General features: G+C 40.4%; 1 protein-coding gene across 1 annotated transcript in view; it reads right to left on the bottom strand.

The window, feature by feature from the left end:
* dnah2 (dynein, axonemal, heavy chain 2) overlaps nucleotides 1–13,030 on the bottom strand; it is a 198,846-nt gene that overhangs the window by 23,679 nt on the left and 162,137 nt on the right. The window contains exons 57-70 of the mRNA XM_079809147.1: nucleotides 12,729–12,939; nucleotides 10,887–11,003; nucleotides 10,615–10,756; nucleotides 10,141–10,310; nucleotides 7,708–7,824; nucleotides 7,441–7,605; nucleotides 7,179–7,304; nucleotides 6,100–6,248; nucleotides 5,623–5,689; nucleotides 4,450–4,600; nucleotides 2,185–2,333; nucleotides 1,976–2,109; nucleotides 1,683–1,827; nucleotides 1,271–1,470 (exon numbers count right to left, since the gene is read on the bottom strand). Of these exons, the coding sequence (XP_079665273.1) occupies nucleotides 1,271–1,470; nucleotides 1,683–1,827; nucleotides 1,976–2,109; nucleotides 2,185–2,333; nucleotides 4,450–4,600; nucleotides 5,623–5,689; nucleotides 6,100–6,248; nucleotides 7,179–7,304; nucleotides 7,441–7,605; nucleotides 7,708–7,824; nucleotides 10,141–10,310; nucleotides 10,615–10,756; nucleotides 10,887–11,003; nucleotides 12,729–12,939 (2,043 nt within the window). The remainder of the gene's footprint in view (nucleotides 1–1,270; nucleotides 1,471–1,682; nucleotides 1,828–1,975; nucleotides 2,110–2,184; nucleotides 2,334–4,449; nucleotides 4,601–5,622; nucleotides 5,690–6,099; nucleotides 6,249–7,178; nucleotides 7,305–7,440; nucleotides 7,606–7,707; nucleotides 7,825–10,140; nucleotides 10,311–10,614; nucleotides 10,757–10,886; nucleotides 11,004–12,728; nucleotides 12,940–13,030) is intronic.

Raw genomic sequence — 13,030 nt, 5'->3', positions numbered from 1 at the left:
ATAAACAAATCATTCAGACTGCATCTTAAAAGAAAGACAATTGTTTGAGAATTAAACATCATAGCTGCCATTTACATTTATGTACAGTCAAACCAAAAATTATTCAGACACCAGATATAATTTTTTAGTAGTTGTTGCAGGACACTATAGTTCATTTATGTAAGTGAGGATAGCAAAATAAAGTCAACAGTGACATATTATACCCAAAGATTCTTCATACAGTGGACTACCAGTAAAATTGATACAAATTTGGGACCAAAATTATTCAGACACTTTGACCTGACCATGTTTTGCTTACGGGCTTTTCCTTTAATTGCTAATGTGACCTTTTACACCACAGACTGAACTAAAATAAGCATTGCTTGGTAATTGGTTGACCTAAATTGGTATTATCTAATGGTGTACTTAAGTTTAATAGCTGACAGCTGATTGGTTGATTGTAATCCACTATATACCTTTCTATCAAAGTGATCTGACATTATCAAGATGAATATGTTCTGACACAGTGAGTTCTTGTCATATTTTGTTACCATTTTCTAACTATAGCGAATAAACTGTGATAATGTGAGAAAATGTTGAAGGTGTCTGAATACATTTTGGTTTGACTGTATTTCCAACAGTTTTATGCCTAAAAATGTGTGTACTTGTTTTACGCGATACATCAAAAAAAAAAAAAAGGAAAAAATATTGTTTTTCAAGCTGTAATTTTGTCTATTTAATTGTGTTTAATTAGAATGCATAATTATGATATAAATGCTATAAACATGCACTACTGTTTAAAAGTTTGGGGTTTTAAGAAATCAATACTTTTATTTAGCAATGATCCGTTCAATTGACTCTTACATTGCTACAAAAAATACATTTAAAAATACAGTTCATTTGAGCTTTCTATTCCTAATAGTGTGATGGTTTTCTCCAAAATATTAAGCAGTTTTCAATTTTGATATTAATAATATTTCTTAAGCAGCAAATCATCATATTAGAATGATTTCTGAAGGATCATGTGACACTGAAGACTGGAGTAATTGCCATTAAATGAATAAATTATATTTTAAAATATATTAAAATACAGTCATTTAAAAATAATATTAGAGTTTTAACTGTATCAATACATGCTGAAGGCATCTGTAAGATTGAATAAAAATGAACCTCTGGGGCATAGAAGTGCAAGTGGAAGTGTTCCAAAAAACTGCAGTATCAAAGTATTTCTCTTTCACACCTCTGTAAAGATATGCATGTGTGTAAGTGTGTGAGAGTTCGTGTTTCAGACCTGTAGACGGCATAAGTGTGGTGTCTGTTGAGGTTGTTTATCCTCTCCTCCAGTTTGTGGCTGCGGGGGCTGCTCTCTATACTCAGGGTGAACAGGTTGATGTAGGCGTCCAGAGAAAACTGATACATGGGATCTATACAGCCCAGATCATTCAGTACAAAGAACAGAATGGACGCCCTCTGAGCACAGGCGCGGTAGGCCTGAACACACACACACACACACACACACACAGATGGGTGTCTATAGCTTTATCTGCCTCTCCTGCTATCAACATCCTCATCTCAGCAGTCTTTTTATCTGTCTGCCTTATTCAGAACTGCAATCTTTAATCCAATCTGGCAACCCTTTCAGCACCCTCCCTCACACCATCTCTCTCTCCTTGACCTCCCCCTCATCCCTCTCTCTCTCTCACCTCTCTGGCAGTATCGATTTGGCTCTCGGTCAGTTCGCTGATCTCTAGTTGTTCTGCGACCTCTGTGGCCGTGACTTTGGAGGTCTGAAGGGTGTTCACCAGCTGAACGTCATCCAGCAGGGAGCCGGTCGCCTCGTTCAGCAACCTGTACACACACAAAGGAAACGGATGAGTGCAAAATGTGAGATTTGCCAGTATAAACACACTGATTATAAGAGTTGCAGATGTGTTAGTGGCACTCATAAAAAGGTGTTAATGCAGTGCCGTGACACATGTAAGTGTGTGTCGCCCACCGCAGGATCTCGTCCTCAAGCTCCTGCAGTTTCCTCTTGCCAGAGGCGATGTTGATCACCAGAGAGTCCTTTTGTTCCTCCAGCTCAGGACGCTCCTTCCTCACAACGATCCCCAGCAGCTGGGCCTCCAGACCCTGATGCACACAGAGTTATACTTCATCCTCAAAGACCTCTGTCATGGGAACAAGTCCAATGACACAAACACTGACCTGTTCTTTAACAGCAAAGTTGACAATGGTGGTTTTGGAAGAGATCTCAGGGGTGTAATGTGGATTGGACAGTTTGGTGGTCATGTAGAAACGGAATTCAGGACTGTATTCCACCTCTTTATCTCCCAGTTTTAACAAGAAACGCCCACCTGCAGAACACACACACAAGAGATATGTAATATTTCCTTGTCGGATTTGAACCTAAATACACTGGATCTTTAATCACTGTGACAACTTTTAATTGCCCAGGTGATAATTTCACTGGAAGACATTTTATTTTTCTGTTTGCTATTTTTAGCTAAATATTTTAAAATAAAGTGTCAGTAACAAAATATATCCCCGGTTTCACAGACAAGGCTTAAGCTAGTCCCAGACAAAAATGCATGTTTGAGCTGTTTTAACTGAAAGCATATCTTAAAGGGGACATAACACACACCGTTTCTGCCAATCTCATGTTAATCTTGAGTACCTATAGAGTAGTATTGCATCCTTCATATCTCAGAAGAGTCTTTAGTGTTATCATATTTGTAAAAGACATACGCTTTACTGATTCTTTCCAAAAACAGCCAAACTCGTGCAGGCATGCAGGGGGCGGAGTGAAAGAGTCACAAGCAAAAACACACACACACTGACACACACACACATACAATATACATCATGGCATTATCCCTAGTTAACTTTCGATTTTATACGTTCATGTTGTTGACATCATATGCACTTACGCGCCGACTGCCAACAAAACACAGACATTTGATGCAGTTTCACGTCACCGCCTGCGGTTTCAACTCATGACCGGGAACAGACAAACACACTTGCTGAACTCCGTTGCTGCTCCGGAAAAACAAACTGCATCCACTGTTTCCTTAAGGCTGGGTTATTTGGGAAGCTGAACAAGATTATCTTTCTCTCACAACCCAAAACACACTTCTTTAGTGACTTCTTTTGTTGATTTGGTGGTCTAAAAACAGAACGACAGTGCTGCCGGCGGCTTCTGTAAGCCCAGCGACGCTTTTGCTCTCGCTCTGGTGGATGTGCGCACACGCTCATCCTGGAGAAGTGTCCATACAACGAATTCCGCCCTGTAGGGATGCACCAATGCCATTTTTAAAGGACTGAGTACGAGTACCGATATTTTGCTTTTGGTACTCGCCGATACAGATACCTATACATGTATTAAATTTTTTTTGTTTCTCTTTTTTTTTTGTGATGTGGCAGTTTTCCAAGCACAACACAGTGAGACTAATGAATGTAGGACAGTTTCTGTATTATTACTTGAATGAAAAAAGTATTATTTTTATGAGATATTTTATTTATTCCTATCACAAACGTAAAGCACAAATTTCAGTGTCCAATAACCTTCAAAGGGCATAATTACCATTGTCATAATAAAAAAAAAGCATGCAGTTCACAATGTGTGGGTTGTTGTCATTCATTTTGAAGTACTTCCACACCCCTGAGGCTGACATTGTGTCTGCTGCTGCCGCCGGTGTCTCTTTGCACGGAAAATTCTGTCAGTTATGTCACGTGACGTATCAGTCTTTGGTATCGGGGTATTTTTATAGTACAAATACAAATACAAGTATATGAGCACAAATACAAGTACATGAGTACCAATACAAGTACATGTGCTTGGTATCAGGCCCGATATAGATACTGGTATCGGTGCATCCCTACCACCCTGTATGACATCATACAGGGCCATACTCAAAAAAAACTTTCCGAAGTCCAGAAGGAGTGTATTTGGCACAGAAATACTCTGTCATACGTCAAACAAATTTGTTTAAAATCTGCCCATGTTAAGCATGAGAATCCAACAGTGAATTAACAGTGTAAATAGACCCCCCCCCCCCCCCCCCCCTTTACAATACGTCAGTGCCATTGTTCTGTCTCAAGATGCACACCAGTAATGTTTTTTTTCGAAGGCACATTTATAAAAGCTACTTAAATGTCCTAACTGAACTAAGGCCTAATCCTGGCTTAATATAAACCCTGTTTGTGAAACCAGACCATAGATTTAGTTTTTATGATTTTATTTTATTTAACTTAATCATTATTTCATTATGATTTACAACAAATGTATACGTTTTTAAAGTTAAATAACCTTAAAATATTTAGAATTATACCTGTAATTTAAACCACTATAATAATCTAAAAATGCACTCTGGGCTCTTGACAGACCAGCCTCCTGACATCCTTATTGTCAAGCACTTTTATCAGTCAATGTTGAGTTGTGTGTGTGTGTATGTGGGTCAGTTGGGAACTGACCGACTCGCGTGAAGGACTTGTTTAGGATGGGGGCCAGTGAAGGATCTAGTTCCTCTTGGACGTTCTGTAAGAGAACCGGGGAACCGAACTGCACCGCATTCTCCAGGATCCGCAAAAAATCCGGCATCTGCAGGTCTATTACCTTCAACCCCTGGCAAAGAGAGAGAGAACATGAGGACTAGAAGAGAACATGAAGGACACACAGAGGACGAGATAATGACATCAACTAAGGAGAAAAGAAAGTAAAGGTAGCAGAGAGGATAAATATGATTCGAAAGTGATAAATGGACAATGAAGAAAGAAAATGGGACGTGTAAGCGACAGAGAAGAGCTGGAGGAGGCAGAAAAGCTTCAGCTCTGTCATTTTGTTATTGTTCTTAAATGTCAGCGTTTAACTGTAGCGTGTGAATGGCACTCGCTGCTCCAGACACTCACCACTACAGACGAGAAAAGACCTGCAAAGAGGAGGAAAAGGTCACAGACAAAGAGACAGAGGAGGAACAGAGACTGAAGCCGAACAGCAAATTATCCTGAGAGATGAGAGACTGTACAAAAATGCATGTCCTCTTATATATTTTTCTGAACACACCTGACAGCCTATCCATCCATCCACCCACCTACCAACCAACCAACCAACCAACCAACCAACCAACCAACCAACCAACCAACCAACCAACCAACCAACCATGCACAGCAAACAAAACCATCTCTGTCCCAGAGACACAGAAAGCGAGTGTATTATTGTGCGTCTGTGTTCAGAGGGAGTGATAAATGGAAGGTGCATTGTGCTGAAGGAGAACAGGTGAGGAGACGCGGCCTCACAGGGGAGGCAGTCTCCAACTCACAAGAGGATTGAGTTTGGAGTTCTTGTATTCTAATTAAGGGCTCTGAAAAATGGCTCGTCTGAGGGTTAGACGGTGAGTCATGTGATGAGGCATCGTGACTCTGGAAAGGTAATGTTGGCTCTGAATGTGGGTTACGTTTTTCTCCATGGAGAATTAGATCTAATGCTGTCTAATTATCATGGCAGGCTCGTTTCCAGTGCTTCTGTTCTGCTCTGATGTCTGTATTTTTTACCAAGACATTTACTGCAAAATAATGTAGTCTGCTATGATGAACTGAATATATATATAGGAAAGTGTGAGTGTGTGTGTGTGCGAGAGAAATATTCACTCGTTTGGACTCCATGTTCTTAATCCACTTAAGCGCTTGTCCTTGAGGGTCCACCATTAGTGGCCATCTGTAGGGAAGGACAGAGAGAGAGAAATATTAGTGCTCACTATAAATGCATGTCACATTATCCATAAATAGGCTATTTCATAACAATCCATAATCTCAAAATGCCATTAATCTGTTTGGTGTGTGTGTGTGTGTGTGTGTGTGTGTGTGTGTGTGTGTGTGTGTGTGTGTGTGTGTGTGTGTGTGTGTGTGTGTGTGTGTGTGTGTGTGTGTGTGTGTGTGTGTGCGTGTGTGTGCGTGTATGTGTGAGGGAGGGAATTAGCATGAGCTATAAATGAACAATCACAGAAAACTGAGTCTACTATCATCTTTAGCTAATTATTCTCCAATCACTATTCATTACCACCCATTATTCATGAGATATCATCATTATTCTAATTAGCGTTAAGGGATTGGCTCTCTGGGCCTGACCGGTTGCCACGGGTGACGATGACTCCGTTCTCGGTGGAGAAGGCATCAGACGGGAGGCCTTGGATATTCCATTCGCGCACTGCAGTGGGTTTAGACAGAAACACCGCAAAACTGAACCCCGGAGAACACGGCACCTCCAATTCTCTCACCTAGAGATGAAAAGGGTAGCGAAGGATTCGGGCAAGGACATTTGAATGAGAGGAAAGTTATAGTTGTTAGAGCTGTCACATGCATAATGTCATAATATTATCTGTAAAGTGTGCAATACTATGCAATACTGAACCAGTATCCACTGCAAAATGACAGTAGTGCTCTAGATGCATGTGATGTTGCTTGACACGTGTATCAATAAAAGCTATTAGCATCATGTTTATACTAAAGACGAGCTAAGGCAAAACAGACAGACAGAATGACAGATGAAACAATAGATAGAACGATAGAAAAAACAAGGACAGCCAGAAAGACAGAATGACCAAACGAAAGATATATAGAACGACAGAGAGAATGGCAGATTTAAAGAATGACAGACAGACAGACAGACATAGATAGATAGATAGATAGACAGACAGACAGACAGACATAGATAGATAGATAGATAGACAGACAGACAGACAGACATAGATAGATAGATAGACAGACAGACAGACAGACAGACAGACAGACAGACAGACAGACAGACAGACAGACAGACAGACAGAGATAGATAGATAGACAGACAGACAGACAGACAGACAGACAGACAGACAGACAGACAGACAGACAGACATAGATAGATAGATAGATAGATAGATAGATAGATAGATAGATAGATAGATAGATAGATAGATAGATAGATAGATAGATAGATAGATAGATAGATAGACAGACAGACAGACAGACAGACAGACAGACAGACAGACAGACAGAGACAGACAGACAGACAGACAGACAGACAGACAGACAGACAGACAGACAGACAGACAGACAGACAGACAGACAGACAGACAGATAGATAGATAGATAGATAGATAGATAGATAGATAGATAGATAGATAGATAGATAGATAGATAGATAGATAGATAGATAGATAGATAGATACCTGTTTCATCCAGATATTTGTGACCAGTTCATCTCTGTAGTTGGACAGGAAAGGGCCCATGTAAGACAGGAAGGCAGCAGCCAGCAGGCAGTCTCCCACCAGACAGGACATGTTCTTCTCCAGACCCTGAGCAATCACACACACACACACACACACACACACACACACAATAAATCATATCGGAGACCGCTGGCTGCATTTTCACATCCACATATAAAACATTAGTGTGGCTGTGTGTGTGTGTGTGTTTGTTTGTGCATACAACTACTGTCTCCTCCCAGCGAACTCTCTCTCCAGCCAGTCCAGACACCAGCTTGCCGGCCCGGTCCAGTTTGAGCTCCATGTCCTCGGATTTCCTCCGCAGCTCATCTTTCTGGACCAGCTTTTCATCATATTGGCCCTTCAACTGATCTAGTTTCTCTCCAACCTATAGACGTACACACAAACATATATCACTCAAATAGCATTAACAGAGTCACGCCCACACGCTTGCACAAACACAGTGCAGGACAGACCAACACACACTGACCTCTCTGAGTTTGCCCTGGGCCTCCGCCAGTGAGGCCTGTTTCTCAGACAGCTGAGTCATTGCTCCATGCAGCCTGGCCCTCTTCGGCTCGACCACCTTGAAGATACGGCCATAAACCTGATATACACACACACACAGATATGAGAGCATATAAAAAGCCCACGTTTCAGTGTCACACTCTAAAAGGCCCCTTCACACCAAGAATGATAACTTTACCAATAACTAAAAAAAATTCTCAAAGGTATCCTGATCTTTAAGCAGAAGGAGCTGAATGAATGACTATTTTTTGTTTCTTGAAACACCAACTGGTGCTCCTTGTACACATCATCAGTGATGAAACCATGGGGTGTGTCGGTTCTTAGATCATCAGACACCCTCACCCGGGTGACCCAGCTGGCAATGATCAGTCTCCGGCTTGTGTCGAAGTGGAACGCTACACCATGGCTCATCCTTTTTAATACACAGCCACCTCAATGCTTTTTTCTGCAGCTTCGATTTTGGTTTTGCTGGCTCTCCTTTCTTGCATCCTTCTGATGCCAGGGAGACTGAATGTCCGATGTAATGACTTCCCTGCAAAGCCCCTGCAGCCCACCTTGATGGGCTTGCAACTGACCTTCCAAACCATGCCTCCTACAGTCACCTTCTAGTTTGAGCTATTTTCCCTTTTTACATTCATGGGCCTCCTCCATCCGTAGGGTACAGTGAGTTCCAACACAACTACTTGCTTAGAACAGTCGGATGTTAGTCCAAACCTGGCCTTAGGCACTGTCTCCACCAAAGTGGTTTTAGCCAGCTGTAAACGCCTAGCTGTGGGCACTCGAGAGAGCTTCGGCAGCGCAGCGTTTTTTCTTTCAGTTGAGACACTTTGCTTGCAATTATACGTCCAGAATAACCGTGGAAGTGTTACTAGCATCTCATTTCACAGATAGTTTGTTTCTGTATTGTTTCTATATAAACGTGTCAATACAATGTAAAGTATTTGCTCTGGCTCTTGCTTTAAAAGATTCTGTTCCGTTCTTATGCTTGTTGTTGTCATCTGTTGATGTTGTACTAGCAGAATGTGGCGGTTGGTCGGTGTAGTATTCGTCCCGCCCCTCCTCCACTGTGATTGGACAGCTGGGTAAAAAGTGACAATGATGAGCGCTGCGTTTTACCCAAAGTTGAACGTTCTTCAACTCTCAGCGACCGGTAAATGCAGAGCACTCAGCACTCAGCGTGAAATAGGTGCTCAGCACCTCGCCATGCTGCAGACGTTTTAAAAACACGGCACTCCCTTTGAAAACAATGGGAAAGTACACTAGTCTTGACACACAGCCTTAGAGTAGTTCTTGCATTGTTCCGGAAACTTCAACTGCTTCCCTAGATCGACTATAAATAAAGGTGACTTGTTCTGACACTTTCAGAGTGACTTTTTTTTTCAGCTGATGGAAACATAAAAACGAAACAACAACAAAAAACTCATCCTTCCCTTCGCGTCATTTTGACCTTAAGACTTTTGTCGCACTTGAACCACGAATACACACACACAAAAAAAAATACACTAGATTAGAAGAGTTTATAATGCATACTGACTTTAGGACTCAGTGGAAGAGATTTGCTCAATATAGAGCTATAAGGCCATCTAACAAGAGTCATGAAATATCATGTTATTTTATTTTATATTATAAGATGTCGGTAGACTCCCAAATTGACCCAATGTGAGATATTTTGAGATGATTTGAGCTAGTTTATGCATGTATTGGATATATTGTATTGGTTAGTTTGAATTGAAGTTGAAAGTTTTGTTTAAATGATATTATTTATCGATAAAATCTAGTAATTTAAAGATAAATAAAATAAAATAAAAATGTCACAAAAAAATGCATTTAAAAATAGAAAAAGTATATAAGCTTTCTGGACAAAAAGAATAATTTTAGGGCTTCGGGTCATTTTGACCCGCGAGTGAAGGATTTGTTACTGATGCGAGGGAGGGATTAGGGTTAAAACCCAATACAAATAAAACAAATCCCAATAAAAAAGTCTGCATTAAACAAAAATTGCAATGTTTTCCTCCCTATTGCAACGTATATCTGAGTGAGAAAAATTGTAGGGCGGGAGTTCATTTTGTCCATCTGGAGTTGATTGAATCGTTGTCATCTGCTAATTGCTCCAATCTCATGTGAGTGACAGGTTGGTGAAGTGGAGGAATTAATGAAGCGATGTCGTTGTTAGAAATAAAAAAAAACTACGAGGAAACATCAATAAGAAAAATTATGTGCCCTGACGAATCATTCATAATAAACACGGCAATATTCCATCAAAAACGTATCGTTAAAGCATATTGTTATAGTTTTCATTCTTGGTGTGAACAGGCCTTTAGAATAATGTTTTTCAGCAGTCACAAGAACACCGTACAGGTGTCGCAACTGCCATTATTGTAAGTGATTGTCGTACCTCCATGGCCCTGACCCACATGCAGAGGGACTTTGCAGCGAGCGAGACCCGTCCGATGATCTCGGGCTGGAAGTCGGGCTGCGTGCAGTACTGCCCAATGGTCTTCAACACGCGGTCGGAGATGTTGTCCTTATCAAAATTCACCAATTGCTTAATGAAGTTGCCCTCTCCTGAAACAAATGGCTTGAATTCAGCCTCAGGCAAGCACATATTTCATTTTTTTCTGCAATCTGTTCTGTGGTTATGTGCTTTCTACTGCATTGCGCTGACCTTTTTAAATATATCCTGGCATGCTAATGAATCACCCAACCCTCCCCTCAGCAGAGTCTTTCTCTCTCTGTGTTTGGCTCATGTGATTTTGGTTATACAGTAGTCTGGTATGGATTTCATGCCTGAGCCAGCGCCTGAATCCATGTGTGACATCAGTGTGATGGAGTGATTTAATAATGATCTGGAACTCTCTTTTTCTCATACCCAGTTGTCTCTTGGCCTCCGCCCAAGTTGGTTCACATCCTCTGAGGATCATAACTGCCTGCATGACGGTTTCCACAAGAGCTGGAGGTCTGCCATAAGTCTTGATCTCCGTCATATCTTTCTTATTCAGCGACTCCAGAGCCTGAAGACAGTCCAACAAGATTACCAGTTTTTTCATGTGCTGATGAAAACATTATGTATCACATATTCAGTTGCCGCTGTAGCTGTATCATGTCGTATTGAAAGTAATAGTTGCATGAATGCAGAATGACCTTCATGGCTTCCTCTAGAGCAGGAAGTGCTTCATCTAGGTCTCTCTGAGCATTCTCAGCCATGGCCTTACACTTGATTTCTTCTGCTTCTATTTTCTCACTGTGAGCACCCACCGCCTACACACACACACACACACACACACACACACAGAGACACACACATTAAGAAACACACCACAGACAAACCAAGAAGGTTATAAATATCCAAAAAACACATACAAAGAAAAAGCAGACAAGCGTGCACATACACAGACACGTTACCAAACACAAACATCAGTATGCAATAATAATAAAGGGTATTGCTGAGCATTATGGCGATGCATCTGCTGTATGATTAAACCACAGCATATGCAGGAATATTTATAATGTACAATACATAGAAAGTATTACAAAGACCATGTCTCTTTTATTTAAAAAAAATAGACATTACTATATGATTATGCAATGTATAAAACATTTCAAAGGTTGAATTTCCAGCAAAAATAGCTTCATCACAATATTTAATGCTGCCGTAATTTCATACTGATACTACGAATCGTGTAAAACGCATTATCTTTTATTGGAAAATTAAACAACATTTTATCAAACTTTGATAATTGCCTTAATGTTTTAAACAACTTAGAACATAGTAATCAAACTACATTTTATAAAAACACCTGCCAAGTTTATAATATCAGCGGACTACAGGGACTCATCTCAAGATCACTCATTTAATAGTTCATCTATTACCAAAATTATGAAAAGAAGATCAGTCAAGAATATCGTCTCTGACAGACATTAGTCTGAATCTGTGAAGCCACAAGAGAAATGACAAGTCGTGGCAGCCTCAGTTTAAACAAACCTCGCACAAGGTCACAACAGAAGTACGCTAAACTCAAACTAATCCTAAAACAGTCAAAAGCAAACCCCATCCAAGCAAATGAGTGTCTCAATGGAGAACCTTTGAATATTGAAAATCACTCAGATTCGCTCACAACTCTGATTCAAATTTATACTCACTTGCACATGTATTATGTATTATTATCGTTTCTGACAGACAGTGTGTTGAAGCCGGCATTTTCACTCTTTTCTCGGAAAGCGATTAAAAAAAAAGTGGGTTTTCCAGGAAATGAGCGACTCGCTGGACCACTGCTTCTTGTAAATACTACAGTGTATTGTGCACTTTATTTTTTGATAGACATCAATGTTGTGATATTCAAATGATGTGGATCTGAAAACAGATGGATGGTAAGGTAATAATTATTTATTTCTTAGCCGGCAAGTGTTCAGTGAAGTGATTGATGGCCGTGAGTTATGTCAGCCAGCATAGTTTGATTTTTGAGTAATTATTAAATATGCTGGCAAAATGCTTTATGCGCAATTAATTGTACTTATTTTATGGAATTAAGTTTATTTTCTGGCTTAAATAAATAAATGACATGTTCCTCAGAGACTCTGACATATTTGGCTTGTCAAAGATGTTACACTCAGCTGTCGCTAATTCGTTGAAGTTAATTTCTAAACGGGTTTAGATTTTCTCTTATAACAAAAATCTTTTATTTAACCCATGAAAATATAGATCTTGTTGTAAATAATAGTAAAAAGTCACTTTTTTAAAACTGTTGTTCCATTATTACCCCCTAACAGATTTTGAGTCGTATACTGTAAAATAAGAATTTGCTCATAGACAGACTCTCTCTCTCTCTCTCTCTCTCTCACACACACACACACACACACACACACACACACACACACACACACACACACACACACACACACACACACACACACACACACACACACACACACACACACACACACACACACACACACACACACACACACACACACACACACACACACCTTCTGCTGTTCATCTGCCTCTCTCTTCTGCTGCACAATGACAACCAGATATTCCTCGCACTGTTTCTGGAACTCAGCTACTTTCTTCTTGGCCTCCTCCAACTCTACAGACATGGCCTCCACCTTACTGCGCGTGTCATCGATCTTAAACAAGCCATTCCTCAACTTCGACACCTGCTCTCCGAGCTCAGCGCGCTTCTCAGACAACAACCTGAGAAAAGAGAGCGAGTTTTCAGAATAAATACTTTGTTTTAGTTCGAGTAAGAGTTTTACAGTTAACAGACAACAGTCAAATGGAAACA

Source organism: Gobio gobio (genome assembly GCF_949357685.1).
Source record: "Gobio gobio genome assembly, chromosome: 2".
Taxonomy (NCBI): domain Eukaryota; kingdom Metazoa; phylum Chordata; class Actinopteri; order Cypriniformes; family Gobionidae; genus Gobio; species Gobio gobio.
The sequence above is the reverse complement of the archived record's forward strand: the minus strand, read 5'-3'. Positions and strand labels throughout refer to the sequence as shown.